This window comes from Pithys albifrons, chromosome 2 (assembly GCF_047495875.1).
Source record: "Pithys albifrons albifrons isolate INPA30051 chromosome 2, PitAlb_v1, whole genome shotgun sequence".
Classification (NCBI taxonomy): Eukaryota; Metazoa; Chordata; class Aves; order Passeriformes; family Thamnophilidae; genus Pithys; species Pithys albifrons.
In genome coordinates, this window is record NC_092459.1 from 22,160,893 (window position 1) to 22,184,677 (window position 23,785).

Genomic DNA, 23,785 nt, shown 5'->3' on the forward strand with positions numbered 1-23,785 from the left:
AACTGAAAAAATAAATATCTGTGTGTCTACAGTAATTTTCATTAAAAAAAAGTCCAGCTTTACCTGTATTAAGAGGCCAGAATACAGCAAAAGATGGGAATGAAATGTTACTTGCAGAAGCCATTAATGCTGTGGAAGCCACTGGAAAAGGTAACCCATTGTAATCTTTTTGTGGAATTTGCTCAGAGCAGCATCAAACGTAAGACACATTTCTAATAGCAGACCTTACCCTCTAGACTTTTCAAACCAACACTATATGCATTTTAAAAATGCAGAGTGATCAATCACCTCAAAACTCTCTTCATCTTAGCAGTTTACGTACTTACAGATCAGAGGATAACTTAGTTGGGAGTGTACCCCTGTACCACCACCACTAACATTATACAATAGGCTTCAGCTCTAGACCACCATCATTGCTTGTTATCCAGAAGAATGCCAACTGAACACAAACTTTTCTCTGCCACAGATAATAATTAGGGTTCTACAAAACATAAATGTTCTTCTCAGCTTGCCACTGAAACCAAATACTACCTCAAGTTAAGACTTAAAAGAAAACCGACCAGCAAATCCCTTCAAAACTCCTGAATTCACTGGTGCCTCAGTGGTGGCTTTTTTGGGGTGGGATGTTGGTAATGGTGGTGCAGAGAAGCAGCTAAGTATGATTTCTTACCACTAACTCTGGACATTCAGCACTAAGGAGCTAGTCTTGGAGAGAAGGTGGGTTGACAGGACACCTACACTCTCTTCCCAGACACGATATTTGTCTCTCCTGCCCTCTTCATGTTTATTCCAAAATACAATATATCTGAAATGCAGCATGGTTTTCAGACAAACATCCTATTACAGAGAAAAAGGGTATGGCTGCCTTCTCCAGAAGAGGGCTATAGGCACTGATGCCAAAGGGGTTTCCTGATTTTTCATTTTTATAGATTTTAGAAGTATTTGTAACTATAGCAAATGTAGTGTTCCTATTTGTAACAGCTTAAGTTCATTGTTTATATATCCTAACCCCTACCACAGATTAGTAGCCCAAATTCTTTTAGCTATTTAGGCTCTCCTCAAGGTACAAGAGCTGACAACTATCAGAAAGGCCTGCAAAACAAGACCAAACATAAACCAACAACCTTAAGTCTGAAAACACTGGAAGAACTCCAAAGTCTGAAGAAGAAGAGAATGAAGAACAGAGGGTCCCAGTGACCCCAGCCCCAAAATCCTGGGGGATGGCACAGGGGTGGGACTGGGGCTGGACTGAGAGATGTGTAAACTGGGGATTGGGTAAGCAATATTACAAAAACCATGAAAATCAGTGTTCTAGGAGGAAGGGGGCAGCACGAAGATGTCATCATGTATTCCTAAAAGCCCCAAGCCTGGCCATTAAAGAATGTACCTTTTTATCTTATCCTACATTAACTTGGCTCGAAGTCCTGTTTTTGGGGGCACTCATGGCAACAGCACTGCAGGGACAGCACCTCTCACTCCACTGCCAGCAAAGGCTGTCCCAGCTGAGCTCATTAAGACATTTTTCTTAACCCTGGAAATACATCAAACCAAGCTGTGGCTTGGTGCACAGTAAGAAAAAAAAAAGAACAAAACAAAAAATAAACCAACAGAACCACCCCCAAAACACAAAAGGAAGCACACATACTGCAAACTACTTTACAAAAAATAGGTGGTGAATACATGTTTTCTTCTAGTCAGTTATCAGGAATTATCAGTTGTTACAGATGCAGCTGCCAGCCTTGTTTTCATTTTCATAGGAAAGAAGAAAGCTACTTATTTTTAAAAATACTCCAGTGCTCTCTTGCCACTCCCTGCTTTTGCTGTTCTAAGAATACACAGAAAACGGAAAATATGCAAAATGAATAACCAAAAAACCCCTCACATTCCTACAAGACAGCTCAGTTTCCATCTCCACAGTATCCTTTGGTCATGCCTGAAAGATGACCAGAGTGGAAGATGATCTTTGGCACTTGAAAATTGTTGGAGTTCTAGGAGCAGGTGCTCGATCAAATGTGGTTTGACCAGTTGAATAAAACCTTCCAGCAAGTCAGCCAATCACATTTGAGTATCAGCAGAAAATAAACACCAAAGCCACTACCTCTCCTCAGCTGGACAGAGAAAATGTAATGAATGGCTCATGGATAAAGACAGTGAGAAATCACAGAATCAATCAGGTTGGAAAACTTCTGAGATATTTGAGTCCAGTCTATGACTGAACACCACCAAGTCAACTAGACATGGCATGAAGCGCCACACCCAGTCTTTCCTTTAAACACCTCCTGGGCTGGTGACAACACCACTTCCGTGGTGCAGCCCGTTCCAAAGTCTAATTATCCCGTTTATAAAGAATTATTTCCTAAACTTCCCCTGCTGCAGCTTAAGACTTCTGTCCTGTAGCTAGCTGCCCAGGCGAAGAGGCCAACCCTTACCTGGCTACAACCTCCTTCTAGGCGGTTGTAGAGTGTGATAAGGTCTCCCTTAAGCCTCCTCTTCTCCAGGCTGAACACCCCCAGCTCCCTCAGCTGGTCCTCATAGAACATGTCCTGCAGACCCTTCATCAGCTTCACTGCCCTTCTGTGGACACACCTCCAGCACCTTAACATCTTTCCTGAACTGAAGGGCCCATAGCTGAACAAAGTACCTGAGGTGTGGCCTCACTAGTGCTAAGTACAAGGGAAGAATCACTTCCCTATTAATGGCTGGCCACACTGTTCCTGATACAGCCCAGGATCCCACTGGCTTTCTTGGCCACCTGGGCACACGGCCGGCTCATGTTAAGCCACCTGTCAATCAGCTCGCTGAAGTCCCATTCTCCTGGACAGCTTTCCAGACACTCTGCCCCCAGTCTGTCACACTGCAGCCTGTCCAGCACCCCCTGCAGGGCTTTCCTACCCTCCAGCAGATAAACACTCTGACCCAACTTGATGAGGTGGAGATCACTCACCAGTTACTCTCACAGGCAAAACAGCCTTGACTTGGGGAAAATAACTGAATTTATTACTACTCAAATCAGAGTAGAATCATGACAATCAAAACTAAATCTTAAAACACCTTCCCCCCACCCCTCTTTTCTTCCCAGGCTCAACTTCACTCCCAAATTCTCTACCTCCTCCCATCCCAGCAGCGCAGGGGGACAGGGAATGGAAACGGGGGTCAGTTCATCACATATTGTCTCTGCTTCTCCTTCCTTGTCAGGGGGAAGGACTTATCACACTCTTCCTCTGTTCCAGCATGAGGTTACTCCCATGGGACAGTTCTCCACAAAGTGCTCCAACATGAGTCCTTGTCCTGGCTTCAGCTGGGACAGTTAATTTTGCTCCTAAATGCTGGTACAGTGCAGTGTTTTGGATTGTATGAGAATAATGTTGATAACACATTGGTATTTTAGTTGTTGCCGAGCAGGGCTTACTCTAAATCAAGGACTTCTCAGATTCCCATGCTCTGCCCATGAGCAGGTGCACAAGAAGCCAGGAGGGAGCACAGCCAGGACCCGAACTGGCCAAAAGGATATCCCATACTATATGACATCATGCTCAGAACATAAACTAGGGGGGAGTTGGATGGGAGGGGCTGACTGTTGCTCAGAGACTGGCTGAGAATTTGGAAGCAGGTTGTGAGCAACGGTACCACTGAGTATCACTTTTTTCTTGAGTTTTATTACCCCCTCTCTCATTATCATACTATTGCATTTCACTTTATTTCAATTATTAAGCTATTCTTATCCCCACCCACGAGTTTCACCTTTATCCACTTCTCCTCCTCACATGTGTGAGGGATATGTGTGTGAGGGAGTGTGGTATTTATTTGCTGGCTGGGTTTCAACTGTGACAGCCCTTCCCATGCACTACACTTCATGAACTGCTCCAGTGTGGGTCTCTTCCATAGGGGGCAGTCCTTCAGGAACTGACTGCTCTGGCATGGGTGCTCCATGGGGAGACAGGTCCTGCCAGGAGCCTGCTATACTGCAGGCTTCCCACAGGTCTGCTTTGTGCATCCACCTGTTTTGGTGTGGGGTCCTCCATTCGCTGCAGGTGGATTTCTGCTCCACTGTCAACCTCCTGCCTCACCATGGTCTTCACTGTAGACTCCTGGTGACACAGCTGAGATGCCGCTAGAGCACCTCCTCCCCCTCCTTCTTCACTGACCTTGGTGCCTGCACAGCTATTCCTCTCACATATTCTCACTCCTTTCTTCAGCTGCAGTGCCATTGTGCAGCTTTTTACTCCTTCTTAATGTATTTATCCCATAGGTGCTACCACTTTGGCTGATGGGCTTGGCTTTGGCCAGCAGTGGGTCTGTCTTGGAGTCAGCTGGCATTGGCTCTACTGAACATGGGGAAAGCTTCCAACCACTTCTCACAGCAGCCACACCTTCAGCCTCTCTTCTACCAAAACCTGGCCATCCAACTCAATACACCTAGATTTTAAGACTAGATTACGAGACATAACATTACATTTGTTCTTCTATTTCCCCTTTTGCCACACTGACTGAAAATGCATCAGATGAATTAAGAAAGTAGACATAAGGCGAGTCTTAAAAAGGGAAGCATTTAGGGAAGAAAACATGCAGTAACATCTTGAAAGCAGATGCACTTTACCTGAAGACAACAGTTTCCCATTCCAAAACCCATGGCATCCATGTATATATAGTCTGGTTTAGCTGCCTTTGCTGCTTCTCCATCATCATTAGGAAACGTTTCAATAAATGGTGATGGCGTGTTCTTATCTTTAAATACTGTGTGAAAATACAGATACTCAGTAACACAGAGCATGAGACTGAACAATTATTTTGAAAAAGAAAAAAGAAAGAGAGATTGAATTAACTCACTTGGTACATTTATCACAACCTTCTCTCCTCTTCGGTGTCTAATGTTTCTGGTCAGTGTACTATAACAAAAAGAAGTTTGTTGAATGATCTGAAATTTTCTCTTCAAGCAGATGCTTGTTTGTAAACAATTCTCAGGGTTTCAGAATGTCAATTTTCTATTTATTTAGAGTATTTTCCTTCAGGATGCTTTTTTTCCTGGTTGAAGATAGACAACACTGATTTTTAATTCAGTAAAGTCAGTCTTATTTTGATGGATTTCACAGTACTTTGCTGATAAAATAGTCAGAAGTAAAAGGCTACAGACCTGAAGAACACAAGGGCAAGTTAAAAGATGATGAAGAGGCTTTGTGAACAATGATTTGGGAAGGGCTCTCCCCATGTGGGTGTGTCCATCGAGCCTGCGCAGTGGATTTTTTAAGTGAGGCACAGCGTGCACAGAACTGGCCCCACACTTTGCTCCTAAGGTTCATCTGCCACGGCCCAGTGAGCCTGGACGGTGACAGTGAAGTCTTTCGGACTAGAACCTACAGCCTCCGGTATTCCCAGGAGGTCTCCCATCCAAGTACTGACCGGGCCTGATCCTGCTGAGCTTCCGAGATCTGATGGGATTTGATGTCAGGGTGGCATTTAATTGCCTAAGCAAGTTGAAAGATATGCTTAATTTTTGAATAAGTTTCATTCTCCAAAGTCTCACCTTACAGTGAAAATGCCTCTCAGACTACAGAAGTAAAACATGTTCCATTTCAGAGGAACTAGGGCAAGACACTGCTTACACTGAGATGTTGCTGTGATGTACCTAAGCAAGAGCTGGATTAACTGTGATGCAAGCATAGGTATGGGATTTCAAACCGGAAACAATTTTGCAGTAGCAAAATCAACAACCTTTTGCCTCCTAATAGTGTGAACTATTATACAGTTACTTGAACTTTACGGTTTACGTTCTTAAGTCATACATGTCATCGCAACCCTTTCTGTGCAAGTCCTCGTGGTATCTGCAGCAACTAGGCAGAGTGCTCTCTATTCCAGTAACATAAAGAATTTGCAGTTATGTCTAAGATATTCAGGCAAAGAAAAAATATTCAGCTTCTCAATCAGTGCCCCCAGATATTCTTACCTAAATCTAGGATGCTTATTGATGGCTTCATCTGGAAAAAAGAGGGATTTTGAAGCTCCTCCTTCTATTGGTGTTGGCTTATATTCCGGCAGTGTAAACCCAGGACACCCTAACCTGTGTAACACAACAATGAGATCCACGCTGTAATGAAAACAGACTGTGATTTTAAAATGGTCAGATGATCAGAGATTAGGATTCTAGGAGACAACCAGCCAACAACCAGTTTCTGTGGTGGTTACAACAGCCCCTTTTTTCTTTTTTTAAACCACTAGCCTATCTTTATCGACATTTCCAGTGGCCGAAGCAGGAGACTTCACAGGATTATGTAGAGTATACACACAAATTAGAGCGTGTTAGTTCTTGTTGTTAATACTGACATGCAACTGCATTTTGTGCCTTAAAGAGTTTCTCTAGAGGATACAGGTTAATGCTGATTGCTGAACTCATTTATCCAGCTCTGCTCCAAACAACCTACCCCTGTTAAAATACATACCTAAACCAACTCTGTAAGAATTAGAGGTAGTTTTAAATGACATACACATCCCGAGTTTCAGGGGTTTGTAATTTGAGAACTCTGAAAATCCCTATGAGAGTAAAGTAATAACTAAAGAAATATTGCAGCTATTTGCTGTAAAATATTAAAAGATATGCAAGCTAATCAGAACACAACCCTTCCCTTTGGGAAACTCTAAGTTTCAAAATCACCTGAAACAAGACTAAGCTTTCAGTACAGCTTAGACAAAAGAATATTTGGCAAGGTAGAGGTTAAGTAACAGAAGATGAGTTTCTCCACACTGCTCAGTAAAAGGGGCAAAGATTGTTGTCTTGGACAATTGCGTTACCTTGAGAGGCTCTAGTATTTGGATGGATTAAAAAGCTGGCTGATAAAGCTACAAATAAACTACACAAAATACCAGGAAACACATTTCTGAAAATATTATTTATGCTCAACATGTATTTCACTATTGTTTTCTTCTTCCTGGTTTAAGTATACAAGTTGTCCTACAACTTTTAAACCCAGCTTCATCACTTATGTAAGTGCTACACTGTAAACTGCATCCAGTCCTAAAGAAAGAAAACAACTTTCTAGTCCAGTAGCAAGGGCTCATGAATTTAAGAACTAGGGACACTTGCTCAATATCTAAACTAGATTTTTTTAATATTTAAACATTTTCAAATTGTTCATTTTTAACTGAGTTATTTTAATTTGAATAAACTTATTTCTTTACCTTTCTTCTATTGGCACTGTAGCAAGTTTGTCTTTTTAAACGCCTTTTTTTTATTATACACACAAGTATATGCACAGAGGCATATATACAAGTCATTGCAAAGAGAATGTGGCATAAAACTCCAAACCCATGAAACCTCAGAAATACATGTTAGCACAACTCCAGTCAAACCAACAGGATTTGAAGGGCAAGATAGCAAAAGGCAGAAAAAATAAACTAAACCAGGCTAACCTAGAGAGAGCTATCTCTGAGGGATGAAACTATGTTTGGGATGATCCATAAGTAATAAACAAACCGTGTTTTATTATTTACTGACTTTCACTGAAGTCCAATGTATTGCTCCTACAGTGATGTAAGAAGTATTTATCTGTATCTACAAAGTGATGAACAACTCCCCTCCCCTTATTCCCTGCAACACTGTCCAAAATGTTTGTATATAATATTTATTTAATGACATAATGTAGTTGTAAAGATTGCAGGGGGGAAAAACCCGATTCTGTAATACACTGAGAATGACTTAACCACTGGACTTTAAGTAAGTTCTTATTACACCTAATACAGTTCTGATAAAGAGAAAGAATATTTTGTCAACAGACTGTTATTAAAACAGCATTCATGGGGCATAATGCAGGTGTTTTGGCACCTGAACTTCGCTTCTATTTGAGTATTTTGTATTGTTCCTGCCCTCAGCAAGAATTTAGGGCCACTGCATTCTGTAGTACACAAGAAATCAGCCAGTAAGGCCCACTGCTTTTCTTCTACTGCAGAGCAACTTTTTCATTATTATAAGCATAACTATCTTCATTCACTTCACTGACCAGACTAGTTAGAATGAATCCCTGTCTAGAATTATGTTTGAAAAGAATGTCATGAAGTACAGTTTCTCCTAAGTAATGAAGTACATCTTGAATGTAATTTCTTCAAGAATCTCTTAACAACAATAAAATGGAGAAAATCTACCCTTTGTAAGGGTGTTATCAACCCAGGAAAGATACTCTCCGTTCTAGACTCAGTAAGTACAGTATTGTATTACAGAGGTCTTAAGTCTGTGCGTTCCAAACTACCAGAAGCTTACATGTACTCAGTGAAAAAGTAGTGTTAAAAAATAGATCAGGTTAGCCATGTTTTGCAAAACTGCTATTTATAAAGATTTAAGTTTGGAAAACAGGTAAAGAGAAACCTTTTATATATGATTTGCTGTATCAATTCAAGATGGCAGACTACTCTAGATACAACACTTTATGTTATGAATATTCAGGTATTCTCTCCTAATACAAAATCATCACAGGTTAGAAACAAGCTAAAAATATAGAAGATGCTTATTTGCTTGGCTCACTACAATAAAAAATTTAGGAAACATGACTGGAACATCAAGTCAGTACTTCAACTGAATCATACTGTCTATTTCATGTACAGCTTAGCTACATGCAATAAGGAGAAAAATTGTGTGAGGAGAACAGGAAACATGGCATTACACTTCAACAACCATCTCACCTTGGAAATGATGTCACAGTGCAAATAGCCTCATTTTCTTTGAGTACAGAAGCAGCCTCTTGACGTCTCTTCCTCATGTTGTCCTGCACAGTGTTGAATTCAGACATGGTTCCCCCATATGGCTGCCCAGGTGTCCCTTCAATCATGTAACTTCCATATTCAGGTCTCCAGAGTGTTGGGTGGCTACAATAAAAGAATAGCCTCATTTAAATATTTCTGCAACTTCAAAAAAGAGGAATTATTTGTGAGAATTTCAGAAATTAATACCACTTGCAAGAAAAATCCCCTAAATTTGATGATTTGATAGAGTAACACAACGTACCTTCCAATGTACCTCACTGCCAGAAGGTGGTACAATGGTACCAACAAAGCAAGGCACAGTTGGGCAGTTAGAAGTGTCGCTGTATAGTGCAATAAGCATAATTTGCCTATGTCAAATTGCAATCACCTTTAGTATCTGTCTTAAGCTTTGTTTCGTGGGATTTTAACTAAAACTGGAAAGTTCATAACACGCTACTGCTTCCGCAGTAGAAGGCAAGACAGAAGTTATGTCCCAGTTTTTATTTTACTGCCTGTGAATACGAGGTCCTGTTTCACAAATTTCTCAGGTCAAGAAATGAAATGCAGTTTAAGAGCATTAAACTTAAGCCCTACAAAGAAGTACCTTCCCATGCCTTTGTGAAGCCATGGCAGCTCTGTGGAGCATATCCTAGTAGAGGCAGAGCCACTTCTCTCCTACTATTCTCTTGACAATAGTTTTTATGCCAAAGCAAAGGGGTTTTTACTCACAGGCTTTCACTAGTCCCTCTACCAAGAGAGACAGGGAAGCCTTACTGGAAGAGGATGTTAAGGTAGACAGAGAGAAGCTGACAGGCCCAGGGTACAAAAGCCTTTCATATCTATCGTTCTGTAACAAGTGACCTGCTTTTGGCTCTCTTCAGCCAAAACACTTTGCTGTCTCTGGTCTCATTTCTCTGAGCCCATCAATTAGAAGGTAATTCACAGCTCTCTGGATAGCTGAAACAGGGACATAATGAAATTATTCCTCAAAACTCCACAGGGGAGGATAGGGAAAAGCTTTCCTTTGTAGGGGTGTTATCAAACCAGGAGAGATCCTTACATCTACATTTCTAATTCTTACAATAATGGGAGAGTGGTCCTACAGATGACATGCTTCTCCCCATACAGCCCTCAGTCAGAGATACAGGAGCAGATGCACACACGCATATGCTTTATGGGGCAGGGATTACTGTGTACATGTGGACACAGAATCAGAGCAAGACAAAAGAATAAACAAACTACAACTTCTGTGGGCTCACCATTACACCCTCCTTTTTTTCAAAGCAAAACACAAAAAGAACATGGACTGCCTGCAAGTGTGCTCAAAATCTTTCACTTCCTGAACTCCAGATTTATCTGAAAATATCAGTATCTGTGGTTTACAGTTTTACCAACAGAAGTCTTGAATGTTAAGCCAGGTTTACAAAATTCTGTAGAGTATCATTACTGAAGGACTAAAAAAAAAAAGAAACAGGAAACAGCTACTCACTTTGGGTTTACCTTCTCCCCCTTGTCTTGCAGTGTTTGAAGAACTTCCTCACCACAGAGTGCCAGGCGTACTTTCTTGTTCTCATGGTCAAATTTTACTAACATATATTCCACCTTGTAAATAATAAAAACAAAACAAACAATTAAACAGTAAGACTTGTTCAGACACAAACACATTGGCACCCAGTTTTAAGCATCAAGTGGAAAAAAAAAGATGTTTCACTGAACTTTACACAAGCATAAAAACCATCACTAACTATGAATGTGGTAAGCAGTACCGACGAAGATATCTGCAGGCTTATTTCATCTTGAATAAAGAACTGAAATTCCTGGAAATTTCTTTCCCTCCCTTTCTAATTTGGGCTATTTCACACAAAAAAAATCCTGAATTCATATTTGTCTCCATGCTGTTTTTAGACAAGAAAAAATGAAAACCCCATGCAAGCTATTACCCACAAACATTTCACTGACACGCCATGAGTTACAGACTCTGTTGCTGATAAAACACCCATACAAACAAAAAAAAGGGAGTAATTCTACAAGAAATCCATTCACACTCATCACTTTTTGGAGCTTTAAAGACTAGCAGGAATGCCTCATTTATGCCACAGAAAGCCCATAGCTGTTATGAGACATCATCAGTCCTGCCATTAATGCACTCCAGCTCTGGGCACAGGACACGGCTCTGTTTCCCGCTCCACTTGATTCAACTTTGCTGCAGCATTTTCTTCTCCTCCCGCCTCGTGGTGTAACTTCCCCTCAGCCATCTGCCTCCTTGCCCGTCCCTGTCCCCAGGGTGCAACCCACACTCAATCCACCAAGTCACTAATGACAGCAGTGCTGTGTCCCAGCACTAGTGAATGTTGTTTTGCTAACAGAGATCATCTGAAAGCAGCCAAACCTGGAACACCCTCACCTCAAACTTTCTAATCTCCAAGCATACTTGCTGTCTAAGCTCCTGTAAAGACTTCCAGAGTGCTACCCAGCACAGTAATCTAACAGCTGCCTGGACCTTGTAGCCCTTAAATACTTAATGATACACCCTATTTCCTAACACCAGTTTGGCAGGGGATGCTTTGCAGTGTTTTGGGAAGTGTGATGTGTTTCCTGCCATGTAAAAACAGCAAGTCATACACAGCTGTGACAGGCAGTACCTTTTGTTGGAGGCTCTCAAACTGCTGCCTCCAAGACTTTCATAAATCATCCAGTTCAAACAGCAACTTACAGTTAAAAATTCAGGCTGCAATTTCACAATTAGAACCTGTCAGAGGTTTTGCACTGTTATCCTCTGTTTCGTTTTCCAACACCACCCAGAGCCTCATCTCTCTGTACTTAACAAACATTACTGCTCCAGCCCCCACAGGTTCAGATTCATGCAAAATGCTGATGTTACAGTTGCAGAATATCAACTCATGGCAACTTCTATTTTGTACAGAAGTCTGATGGATACAGGAAAGTAGCTTGCCAAAACACAGGGAACTTTTGCCATGTTTTCCACCACACTCTAAGTGGATTTGTGGGCTTCACATTCTTTGGTTGCTTCAGTGTTCATGGAAGCTTATCGTGATAAATCACAAATGGAAGCGTATTGTGACAAACTGTGCTTGCTCCTGTGATAAAAAATACAATCCACTGTAAGGATTTTGCAATTAAATCACAAGCAGCATTACCCAAGAGTGTTTGTAATTCTACAGAGTATGCTCAGACTCAAACTCTGGAAGGGCTCATTCAGCAATTATACATGTTTGCTGTATGTTCTTTAAGATCAAATTTTAATCCCCTAAAGAAAAATAATGATTTCTATTTTCTGTAAAAGACAGCACTTTGTGTGGTGTATTTTGTGGTTTGTGTGTGTTATGCCACAATAATCTACTTGAGACAGCTACAGACTATAGTAAGCCAGAACAAATTCTAGCACTGATTTAATTATTACCTAGTACCAGTCTCTTCAGTAACACTTGACCCTGACTACCGTCAAGAAAAAGGGACTTTTACACCTTCCAGTTTCCTACCATGTTCAACATCATATCCTGCTTTGTAAAAGCATCATTCTCAGTAACAGCTGGCCTAAACTAGAGGGGGTATATGAGTACATATGTGTGAGCCATAAATATGGACACATCAATGGGCATCAATCCCATGCATGCCTGGCTTCCCCCCACACTGCTTGTGGGGGCAGGAGCAGAAGGGAGGGCAAAGGAACTGCAGCCGCCTTTGAGAGACCCCAAAGTTGACCATTTATCTGCCTTTACATGAGTATGCTGCTATGATTAACCTCCTGTCTTAGAAATCCCTCTGCAAATGTAGCTGCAATAAGCTGCTGCTGGTGAGAACACTGTACGTCTCTATAAACCGAATTACAAGTTTTACAAAAGAAAACACACCAAAAGTGTAAAGAAACATTAAGCCAAGAAGGTAAACCCAAAGAAATCAAAGTGTTTCATATTCCAAGTACAGTAGTGAATATATTGTATTTATGGATCTAGCTTTAGAAACAATTATTACTCTTGCCTCAGGAAACATTGACTAAATCTTCAAAGCTGTCTTAACATACAGAAGATCTGCCATTAATTTTAATGAGAAAAGAAAAAAAACTTCAGACTGCTGTCAAGTGTTCCAAGTAACCCACAGAGGGACTGAATGGGCATCCTTAAAGAATGTAATTTAGGCTCATCAAAAGATTTACCCTACAGCTACAAAGAAAGAAACAAATGCAGAGTTCACACATTTTTACGTTCAGCTTCAGCTCATCCTTCACAGCCTTCTCACATGTTTTCAATCCAAAATAAAGTTCAGAGAAATGCAGCCAAACTGAGAGAATAAGCAGATCTACTAGAGTCCAAGGGCCACCAAATATGAGGTTTCATCCAACACTCACAATTTTGTCAAGCTCTTCAGGGTTCACTTTTCTCTCTAATTTTAACTAGGCTCCTTAGCAAGCAGCGAAATACATGTCAGGTCAAACTACTGATGCAGATGGCTGACTTACAACTAGCTAGGACAGCATACACTGCCATGGTAAAGAAGGTGGCCACTTTGGACCCAAGTTCCCAGTCGGTGCTCTCATCCTGCAGCAAAACCCTTTAGATCTCTCTATTCTCTGAGCAGCCTCTGCTGCAAGGCTGCTGAGGACAAGATGCTGGAAAGCAGTCCCATGAAAAGGGACCTGGAGGTCCTGGTTGATGGCAAGTTGAACATGAGTCAGCAGTGCCCTGGCAGCCAGGAGGGCCAAACATGTCCTGGGGAGCATCAGGCACAGCATCACCAGCCGGGCAAGGGAGGGGATTGTTCCACTCTGCTCTGCACTGGGGTGGCCTCACCTTGAATATTGTGTGCAGTTTTGGCCACCAGAATATAAGAAAGACATTAAGCTCTTAGAGAGTGTCCAAAGGAGGGCAACGAAGATGGTGAAGGGCTAAGACAAAACTGTATGAGGAGGAGCTGAGGGCACTTGGTCTCTGTTCAGGAGAGAGGGAGGCAGAGGGAAGACCTCATTTGCAGTTACAACTTCCTCATGAGGGGAAGAGGAGGGGCAGGCACTGATCTCTTCTCTAGTGACCAGTGACAGGACCCAAAGGAATAGCCTGAAGTTGTGTCAGGAGAGGTTTAGGCTGGATATTAGAAAAAGGTTCTTCACCCAAAGGGTGGTTGGGCTCTGAACAGGCTTCCCAGGGAAGTGCCCACAGCACCAAGCCTGACAGAGTTCAACAAGCATATGGACAATACTCTCAAGGACATGGTGTGACTCTTGGGGATGGTCCTGTGTAGGGCTGAGTTGCACTCAATGATCCTTGTGGGTCCCTTCCAACTCGGCATATTCTGTGAAGATGTGGCCTCTCGGCTTGTCTCTGCAGGCAGACATGCTCAGTGCAGCCTCAGTGGATGAACCTCCCTGACAAGCCCAGGTCTGTCTGGCTCTCAGAAGTGCTGTGGCACCTTATCAGGCAAAGGGACAAGAGTTTGGCCAGCAAAGTTGCAAAGGGAAAGCTCTAAATCCCCCACCCCCCAAGCCTAAAAAAGAAATTACTGTTCATAGCTAAATGCATTAAAAAAAGCAAATAAATTTGTTAATGCAAATGCTCTGAGTATAACAGACCTATCCATGAGCCAACACAAAGAAACATTGCTCTTTACAAGCTTCCTTTCTCTCAACTACTGGCTTGCAATGCACTGCATCTACAAAGTACTGCCACACCAGCTCCACTCCGCCACCGAATCCTCTTGCGAAGCCACAGGCACCATTAGCTTGCAAGTGGAACAGCATCCAAAATGGCATTACTTCACTTACTATGATTATTTCTCCAAGTTTGCTACCAAGAAAATTTTACGCTGTTAAAAATTCTTTGATGTTTCCTCTGTAAATACAACTACAAGTGAGACCCTGAAGCCTCTCAACTGCTGAGAACCACAACCACTCTCCTTTCATTAAGTCAAACTTGTGCTGGACTTGCCTGGTGGCAAAACGAAAGATGACAGTTCTATGGGAACAGGTAAGCATGTCTGAAATTGTGTTTGAATGCCCAAGTTATTTGTGTTTGAATGCCTGAGTTATTTGACCATAATTACATATATTATTTCTGCATAAAGCACACTTCTCATAAATGAAGGTGTTATCAGTCAAGCAACCTTTTAGTACGAATTCCAATGAACAAGGAGAACCAAGTTGCCACACATGCTACATACACTTACACAGAATGCAGGCTCATTGCCCGGTGTGTAGTGCCAATCTACACACTAAGACAAGGTATCGCTATCTAATCATAGAATTGTCAAGGTTGGAAAAGACTTTTAAGATCATCCAGTCCAATCACCAGCCCAGCACTATCACTGTAACCCATAAACCACATCATGCACCGCCAGATCCAACTGCCTCTTGGCACCTCCAGGGATGGTGACTCCACCACCTCCCTGGACAACCTATTCCAATGCCCAGCCACCCTATCAGTGAAAAAAATTCTTCTAATATCTAATCTGAATCTCCTCTGTCTCAGCTTAAGGCTGAACATTCCTTTATTCTTAATTTGTGCAAAGTAGGGAGCTAGGTGGTAACTCCAAAAGCTTCCTGATCATCAAAACTTGACACCATTTACACATTTTAGCAAACAAAGAAGTAACAGATTGACTACATAGCTCTCTTATTAATTAGTATTCTACCTTCTATTGGTTAAATGATTTTCTCACTTCTCATGTTAATTAGTCCACATGCTCAGTCCTTCCCTTCTTTTGGGACACCGCGTTTCTTGAGTGGGTGGGCTGTGAGTCAGTGCTGGGAACCTCTCTCTGCCGGAATTACCTTTTATTCAGTTGGAGCCAATCACAGCACAGTTGCTGAGTTGGCTTTGTTAGTTTCTTACTTATCTTGGGAGTTGTGCCAAATGTCCCCATGCCCTGTAAATTCTGTGTTCTTTGTGCCCACTATCAGTAGTACATCCTTCTCCCCAAGCTTTATCAGCCTCACTCTTCAGATCTGAGAACACTGAAGCAGGTCAAAAACTTAACAAGGCAATTCTACAGACAAGTAATTTATCTTTCTGACACCTGGACATCAACACTGTATCACTGTCCAAATACTTGCTTTGGCAGTGGTCTGCTTCCCAATATCAAACCCCCTCCTTGCACACTCAATTTAACACCACCATGCTAAGTACACAGGGAACAAAAGCCCTGCAATACCTGAGAGTAAAACCTCTGCCCTAGGATTAATGTCAAAATCTTTTTAACAAGTAACTGTCACAAAGTATTTCTGCCCATGAGAACATAGGTAAGCACTGAGTTTGGACTTTAGTAAGGTCAAAAGTAAGGTGCTGAAAAGATCATGTAATAGAGGAAAACAGTTAGAAGAATGATCTGAAGAGAAACTTTTTTGAGAGAAAAGCACCAGAAGCTCGCATGCTCTCTACCCGTGCAGAACAGCACCTTGCACTAGCCTTGTACCACACTCCTGACCATCCATCTCGGATGTGGGTGCCCCATTCCTGGGAGTGTTCAAGGCCAGTCTGGATGGGGCTTTGAGCAACCTGGTGTAATGAAAGATGTCCTTGCCCATGGCACAGAGTGCAAGTAGATGATATTCAAAGGTCCCTTCCAACCCAAACCATTCTGTGATTCTAAAAAGACTCATCACAGGGGACTCACAGACCACTGCTGTTGCTCAAGGGCAATTTAAATGACAGCTTCTTTCTTCCACTGGGCAGCTGTTGCCACACATACTTGGAGCAATTGTTACCCATCTCTTCATTACAAACCTTCCCTCAGGCCTGCAGCTTTAAGAGAGACTGAAATTTTTTCTTGAACATTCAATGAGGTCTCATGGCTCTTGTTTACTATTACCAAAATCCACTACCAACACATAAGTATTTTCATCCAGTATGCCTCATATATTTATGTATACAGTAGAAAATAAAAATTGAGGTAAACTTTCTTTTCAAGAGCATTAAAGAAACAAAACCCTTTTCTCTAGTTATTAAGCTCACTTATGGAAATAAAGGTTGTTCCTTCATATATTTATTGGTTAGTTAATGGCATCATTAAAATATCATTACCTTTACATGACAGTCTAGAGAACAAACTTGTAATAACCTGACTGTTCATTAAAGAACCTCTGCCACAGTATTAGATCACAAAAGCAGATACTCTTTCTGTAGGTACAAATACTTCTGAGGGATGCAGAGCATAATACTCAAGATGGTTTTTTTATGCAATTATTTTCTTACCACTGCTGTGATAAAACATGGAGCTACAGAAATAACCAGCTGGTAATGTACCTCTAATGAAAGGTTTACTGCCTTACAAAGGGGAGTCTAAGCCCCGAGGGAGCAAACTTCAGAACAAAACAAGTCTGGAAGTACCACAGAAGCTGGTTATCCTGTTTCTAGCCAGCAAGCCTTGAAGCTGCATACTGGCATGAGAATGAGATTACCATGGATGTTCTCTGCCACAGAAATCATGTCAAAAATCTGCCACAAACAGCTGGACCAAGATTCAAATATAATTCCCAAAATGCTTAATTTTGATCAAGGAGATTGGAAGTGGCCAATCCAATGAACAAAGCAGCATCATGAGCTCTATACAAAACCAACTTGCAGAAACCATGTCCCAGAAACAAAGCACAACTCATGTTTTACATTACACTGACAATAATAAAAACCATAAGACTTTCTATGCCACAATAAAGATGACCATAGATAAACTGGCTGCAGGGGCTCTCACCTCAGTAAATAGAGCCAGCCCCAGCTAAGTGCTCTTGCCCATTTCCCTCGCATATGCCAATATCAGGGCTGCAGATTTTCTCCTGCACATGACACAATGTGACTAGAGAATGTTCTGTGCTGCACACACCACAAACCAGGAAACTGGGTTATTGAAAACTAAAATTGAGAAGTCATAACCATTTGCATGATTCTAAAGAAGTAACATGTGGTGCATTACAGAAAAAAAGTGTCTTCTTTGCCTGCTGTAGTAGGTAATACTTGAGGTTAGTACTGTTAAGACTAGGATAATGATAGTTTTAGATTTTTGCACCAAAGACAACTTTATTTATTTATTCATTCACCTGTGAAACAAGACACTGCAAACTTCTAAGTTGCCTTTTGCATCATAAAGCAAGAATTAAGAAAAACGAACGGAACTATACAACATCAACAACAAAGTCTTTCTTGTTCTCATCTTTCTAACTCACCCTTTCTGACACTTCTAACTAAAATAAGGCATTTGCACAGTAAGAACAGGTCCTGTGGGAAAAGAGGAATTACAATAGAAAATATCCCATGATAAAACCACAGCAATCCATTTGATATCCACAGAAGGAAGTCCACTGTGAACAGAGTATTTCACTATCAGAAATATAAAAACAGTAGGTAACTTAAGGTTTTCTTATTAAAATCTGAGATTGAGAAAGAGGAAATAAATGTTTAACATGGCAGCTGCTACCTATTCATGACAAGCTGCAGCTTGTTTTGGGGAGAAAAAAAAAGAAAGAGAAACACCCCACAACAAAAAAAACCCCCAAACTGCCAATCTGGTTTTCATTAATTACAAAATTCCCTTTTCAAAGAGAACTCAGTATAAACTACAGTGAGTCTTGTACTTCACACGCACAGTGCCCCCAGCACCAAAGCTCTCTGGTAGGTCATTAGTGGTGCACTACAACCTATACATGTGTTGCCATCCAGCCAGTGGAAGAACTGAGCAGCAGGAAGATGAACCAAAATTATCAGCCATTGGGGGGTTAACACAATGTGCATGTTTTGAGAGCTAAAGAGTTTAGTTTAGATGTTCTCTGACAAGAGGAATAAAGCCAGGCAGAAAAAGTAGCTTCACAACCATCAGTCCAAGTAGCCAGGGAAGGAATAACCATGAAGACTCTTCAAAGGCACCTGTCTTGTTCAAGTGAGGATTTAAAGTTATATTTACATGCACTCATTTTGGAGGTTGCATATATACACACACTCACAGCTGTCGGGCAGCGTGAGCTGATGCACCAACATCCAACCTTCAGACCCCGCCCCAGAAACTCTGCTACTTTAAACAGCAACTATCCACACAAAAGGTATTAAGGAAGCACTAAATCTATTTGTAAACGAGTAACTACACTGTCCCTTTATTAGCCAAATAAAGCCCAGAGAGGAAGGATGAGCAGGTGGACAAGTGACAAATAACCAAATCTTCGAGTGCTGCTTCCCCCCAGGCAGGCGAGCACATCAGTTAAGACACTTCCACTGAGATGCATCCACACACATGCCACATTTGGCAGGGGCCATCATGAGGAATTTCTGCATGAAAGAAATTAAAAAATGCATTCTGTTTGGGGAATTTGCTAGGGGAGGGCAAGACTAAAAGCATTCATCTTCAAATGACAAAAATTCAAATAAAAAAATCAAAATGCTTCAGGCTATGTTAGCTTCATTGTAAGCACAAGATTCCCAGGAAAAGCTTTAAAACAAAGCAGTTTCTGCACACTGGTATATTGCAGCAGTTTGTATGAAGTGAGAATGTGAGATCATCATAATAGTGACAATGAATCTGTACAGTAACTTGGCTGAATTTTTTTAAAGACACCCTATTACTGACACTCAGGGAAACACAACAACTATATTTTGTGATTCTGTTTTATTTATAACATATACAACAAAGAGCTAGTTAGAAGGTTTCAGATAAGCATTAAAGAAACTCTGCAAGTCACTCTACAATTATTTAAGTGGTTTGGATAAATGGACAAACATCTAGCAGTGCATGGAGTTTGAAGTTCTGGTCCTTTCTTATCTCTTTTTGAACATTTTCGTGCACAAGTGTCTCTCACCAAGCCTCACTGCTGTCTTTTAGCAACGAGATGATCAAAACTTCAACCGTGTATTTTAGGAATAGTAGCTCTATGTACTTATTTTATGCAGCTGGTGAGCTAGATTCACCATTGCTAAAAATGCCCTAGATTTGGTTCATAGTTTTAAAAGGGTGACAAACAGGAACCTCAAATTGTGTGCATTTGAACCCAAATCCATTTCCTTAATATGCAGCAATAATTTTAGCAATCTGTAGTTCTGCAGACTGTAAAGTAACGTCTCTTAACAAATAATTTACACATTGCTACTACCCCGAGAAAAACAAAAATCATAACAGGATATAAACAGCAGCAAGACATTAATGCAATTCCTAGTTAGCCAGTAATAATCACTGAAAAGGAAATGCAGGTCTTTTCATAGCCCAGCCCCTCAGCAGGATAAAGGAGAAAGCTTTAAAGAGAGTCATGTGTTTTCTGATCAGAAGCAATACCTTTGGGACATTCCGGTAAGAAACCTCTGGCCTGTTGCAGCACCTGAGAAGAGCTATTTTGCTTCTTGCATGAGGAAGTGCTGATTAGCAAATGGTCTTTTTAGTTCTCATTTAACTTATTTACAAGGTATAATTAAAAACCTAAAGGATAACGAGGGGAATAAATTGAATGTACAGGAAAAAGACCAAAGGAAGCTTAAAAAGGGCTGAGAAAGAAGTAACAGAAAGAAAAGAAACCAAGCTAGTAACTTGCAAGCAGTGCAGTGGCACGTTTTTCATGCTGCCTCATACACATCATTATCAAACCTATTTAAAGGCCTCCAAATTTTACTTCAAGTTTACATTAAGAAAACGTTTTAAAAGCTGAAGGTGCTTACTGTGTGCTAGGTCTCAAGACTGATGGGAAAAAGACTCATACAAAACAAAACGGTCATTATGTCCAATTTCACTAAACGAGGCGAACCAGTCAGATTCCCACTTCACTCACACATACTTTAATACAAAACTGTCATGTTTTGTCCATGTTTGCTATTTACACCTCCTCCTTCTGAGGGGATCTCCCTCCAGCACACCTTTCTCAAAACTCTGAGATGCAGAAGCAGCTTCTCCTTAGCCTTTACAGACCGTGGAAGTATTACATGCACATACAAATATTATGTCTATGTAGTTAAGCGTGAGCCACCGTGACTTGCACACTCGTGTGCACGGCCAGCACAAGCAGCAGCCCCTGAGCCCAGACTGGGGCCAGCCTTTCCACTTGTCTGATTCGTGTCCACATAAAGCTGCAAAGTGAAATTTAAGCAATATCCATCATTTAGAAGAAGGCAATCAGCACACAAGAGGCAGTGAACAGCACAGGAGACTAATAATGCGCTGGCACAGAAGAGCTTTTGGAGATAAAAGCTGGGAAGCAGCAGTATAGGCTTTGCCTTACTGTCAAAATCCCTTTAAACTCTTTTGGGTTTAAAATACTAAGATCTGCCAAGCTGTACAAACACAGTGTTTCACATAATAACTGCTACCTCTACTGGAGTTCTAAAACAGTACTGAGAAGTTGCAGGTTTTTGATTCTGCAACAAAACAAAACTTAATGATCACAAGTGTGCAAACCCAAAGTTGAGCAAACATTATTGGATGGAAGAGGAAGATGAAAATACAAGGAGATAGCACATGTTACTGTGACAGGGTCTCATCAGCAGATCTAATTGTTGCCCAACTTTTGTGACCATTAAGGCAAGGATAGTAAGGTGGGGTTTGATGAGGGATAATGAGACAGCTCACTGTTTTCTATTCCTCACAGCCAGGAGAAGTCAAGCACAAACAGGGAGGCCAACCGTCAGTTTTAAATGAGGCAGAAGGATGATTAAGAGGCAAAAGATCTTCACCTGCAAATGCAGATTCAAGGAGACCTTTAGAAAGCTTTTTAAAGAGCAAATATCATTCTGCTACACTCACATTTTGTAGGCTTTTTTTTTACCACTGCAAAGACTTCATGGCTGCAGAAAACAGAGTAAAAAACAACTGACCTCAAAAGAGGTAACAGCTCTTAGTTCTACTAGCCCTGCAAGTAATACGGGAGCTGACTTTTCAAGAGGCAGCAGGACCAGTGTTTTGATCTTTCCAGCTCTTTATTCAAGAGATGTGAGCACTAGGGAATGCTATTCTGCAACGCAAGTTGTGATGCTGTCTTGCCCCCTTCAAAACAGATGCCCCCAGCCCGGTCCATTAGCACTCAGCTTCAACACTTCTGTCTGGCACCCAAGAAACAGAACGCACATGATGATTGCTCACAGTTTCACTCCCTTGGGACCACAGAGAATGGAGGCCCCAGGAGCCTTGAAATCAGCTCAGCTGCTTAGAGCACGGTGCTAATAACACAGAGGTTGTGGATTTTATCCCTGTATGGGTCATTCACTTAAGAGCTGGTCTTGAAGATCCTTGTGGGTCCCTTCCAACTCAGAATATTCTGTGATCCCAAAGGACCACCATAGTTCTATAATGACTTTTACAACACACACTGAAAAGGGGAGTTCTGCTAAAAACAAAACCAAAGTGAAGGCTAGTTCTATCCTGGCAAGCAAACAGAGTATTCCCTTTTTGCTATGGCATCAGACAGATAGGAACAACCTTTAAAGTAATCACACACAGGCCCTGAAAGACAAACTCAGTATATGCTAACAAAATTAGGGTTTGTTCCCTCATGAGCACTCCTTAAAATAATTTTAAAATGCAGCATTTTTCACCAATCACGGTCTCAGAAACACCTCTTCAACAGAAATGTAATTTTGTTTATTCTGATTTTATCTCCACAATTACATGAGGTCTGTCATCTTCATTCCCGATTTCTATCTTCAGTAAGTTCTTAAAACAATTAAACACCCTCAGGCTGATTTTATTCATGAAGGTCAAAGTGCACAAAAGGCTTTTTATGAAAACTGTCCAATTAGTCAGTTGATTCATCTAAGCTGCATTTAAATGTGGCACCACTTTCTAATAACTACATATTTGAGAGGAAAAATGGAAAACATACCTACTGCTTTCTGCACTAGTCTATCTACAGCACAGCCCAAGTAAGTTATGGACAGAGTATGGTTTTGTGTTTGCACCAGAGCAGACCAGCTACAAGTACCAGGTCCGTTAACACACTACTAAATGATGTGTTACATAAAAATATATAATTGCATAACACAGTAGAACAAAGGTAAGCTGCCACACCTGAGTTTATTACCATTTGCTGAAATGAACAGGGTTACCTGATCTCTGAGTGTTCATGGACATTTCAGAAAAGGCTCTTACCTCTTATCAGTCATGGCTTTAATGATAGTGCTCTTAAAATTCTGCCTCTTGCCACACCAGGCATGACAAAAGAAAACTGTGAATCTCTTTAAACATAATGCACCACTATTTAGTGAGCATAAATACTTTGTTCAGGATGGTCCCCAGGTCAAAGGAAGAAGGAGGCTCCCAGAGTCAAGTCTTACCATACAGCTTATCAAGTGAGCAGCTGCAGGTGCTGCAGGGGCCAGTTCTGCATAACTCTTTTCCTCCACACGCTCCTGCTACTTTTCTCACACTAAGCAGAACTTGTTGCATCTCACATTGACACAGCTGAAGCTCTGCTGAGAAAACAAACCACACTAGAAAACGGAATGGAGTAAGAGTTTTCTGCTGGGTTTAACTTTTTGACCTGAGATGGCCAGTAAAAACACCAGGCAGGAAGCAGAAACACAACCCTGGAGCACAAGGGAGAGAAGCTGAACCAGCTTGCTAGTGGATGAACCTTAGCTATCTTGTGAAATTGAACTCTGAGAAAGCAAGGACAACTAAAATCTAACACCCATTGAAAAATGAGTACCCTATCTTAAACATTAATGAGACAACCCTCAAGCTAAGTCTCAGAGAAACAGGGAGACTGTCTATATTCCTGGACTCAAGGCTGTGAGACTCTTTTGTCAGCATAATTTCAGTCATATAAGACCTGTGGGAACACAAAGATGTCAGACAGGGACAGATAAAAGTATATTTAAATTTCCAGAGTCCACACCACTCTGGCTGCAAAACCCTGTAGTACAGACTACATGTACTTTCATTGAACAGATTTTAATAGCCAAGCCCCCACTCACTCATGGAAGCAGCTCCTGTGGGCTGATTCCTGCCCTGCTGGTATACGAACCGTGACATGGATTCCTTAAAAGAAGTACTGACTTCAAGAGACAAGTTCTCTCAAGCTGCACATGGTGAACAGCATTTTCCTCTACTGAAGAGCATCTGTGAACAGCTACTGTTACCACTTGAGTGAAGTTTT

General features: G+C 41.3%; 1 protein-coding gene across 1 annotated transcript in view; it reads right to left on the reverse strand.

The window, feature by feature from the left end:
* The window catches only part of GCLC (glutamate-cysteine ligase catalytic subunit), a 37,460-nt gene that overhangs the window by 12,359 nt on the left and 1,316 nt on the right, over positions 1-23,785 (reverse strand). Inside the window, exons 2-6 of the mRNA XM_071548481.1 lie at positions 10,214-10,326; positions 8,665-8,847; positions 5,942-6,055; positions 4,828-4,886; positions 4,598-4,734 (exon numbers count right to left, since the gene is read on the reverse strand). Of these exons, the coding sequence (XP_071404582.1) occupies positions 4,598-4,734; positions 4,828-4,886; positions 5,942-6,055; positions 8,665-8,847; positions 10,214-10,326 (606 nt within the window). The remainder of the gene's footprint in view (positions 1-4,597; positions 4,735-4,827; positions 4,887-5,941; positions 6,056-8,664; positions 8,848-10,213; positions 10,327-23,785) is intronic.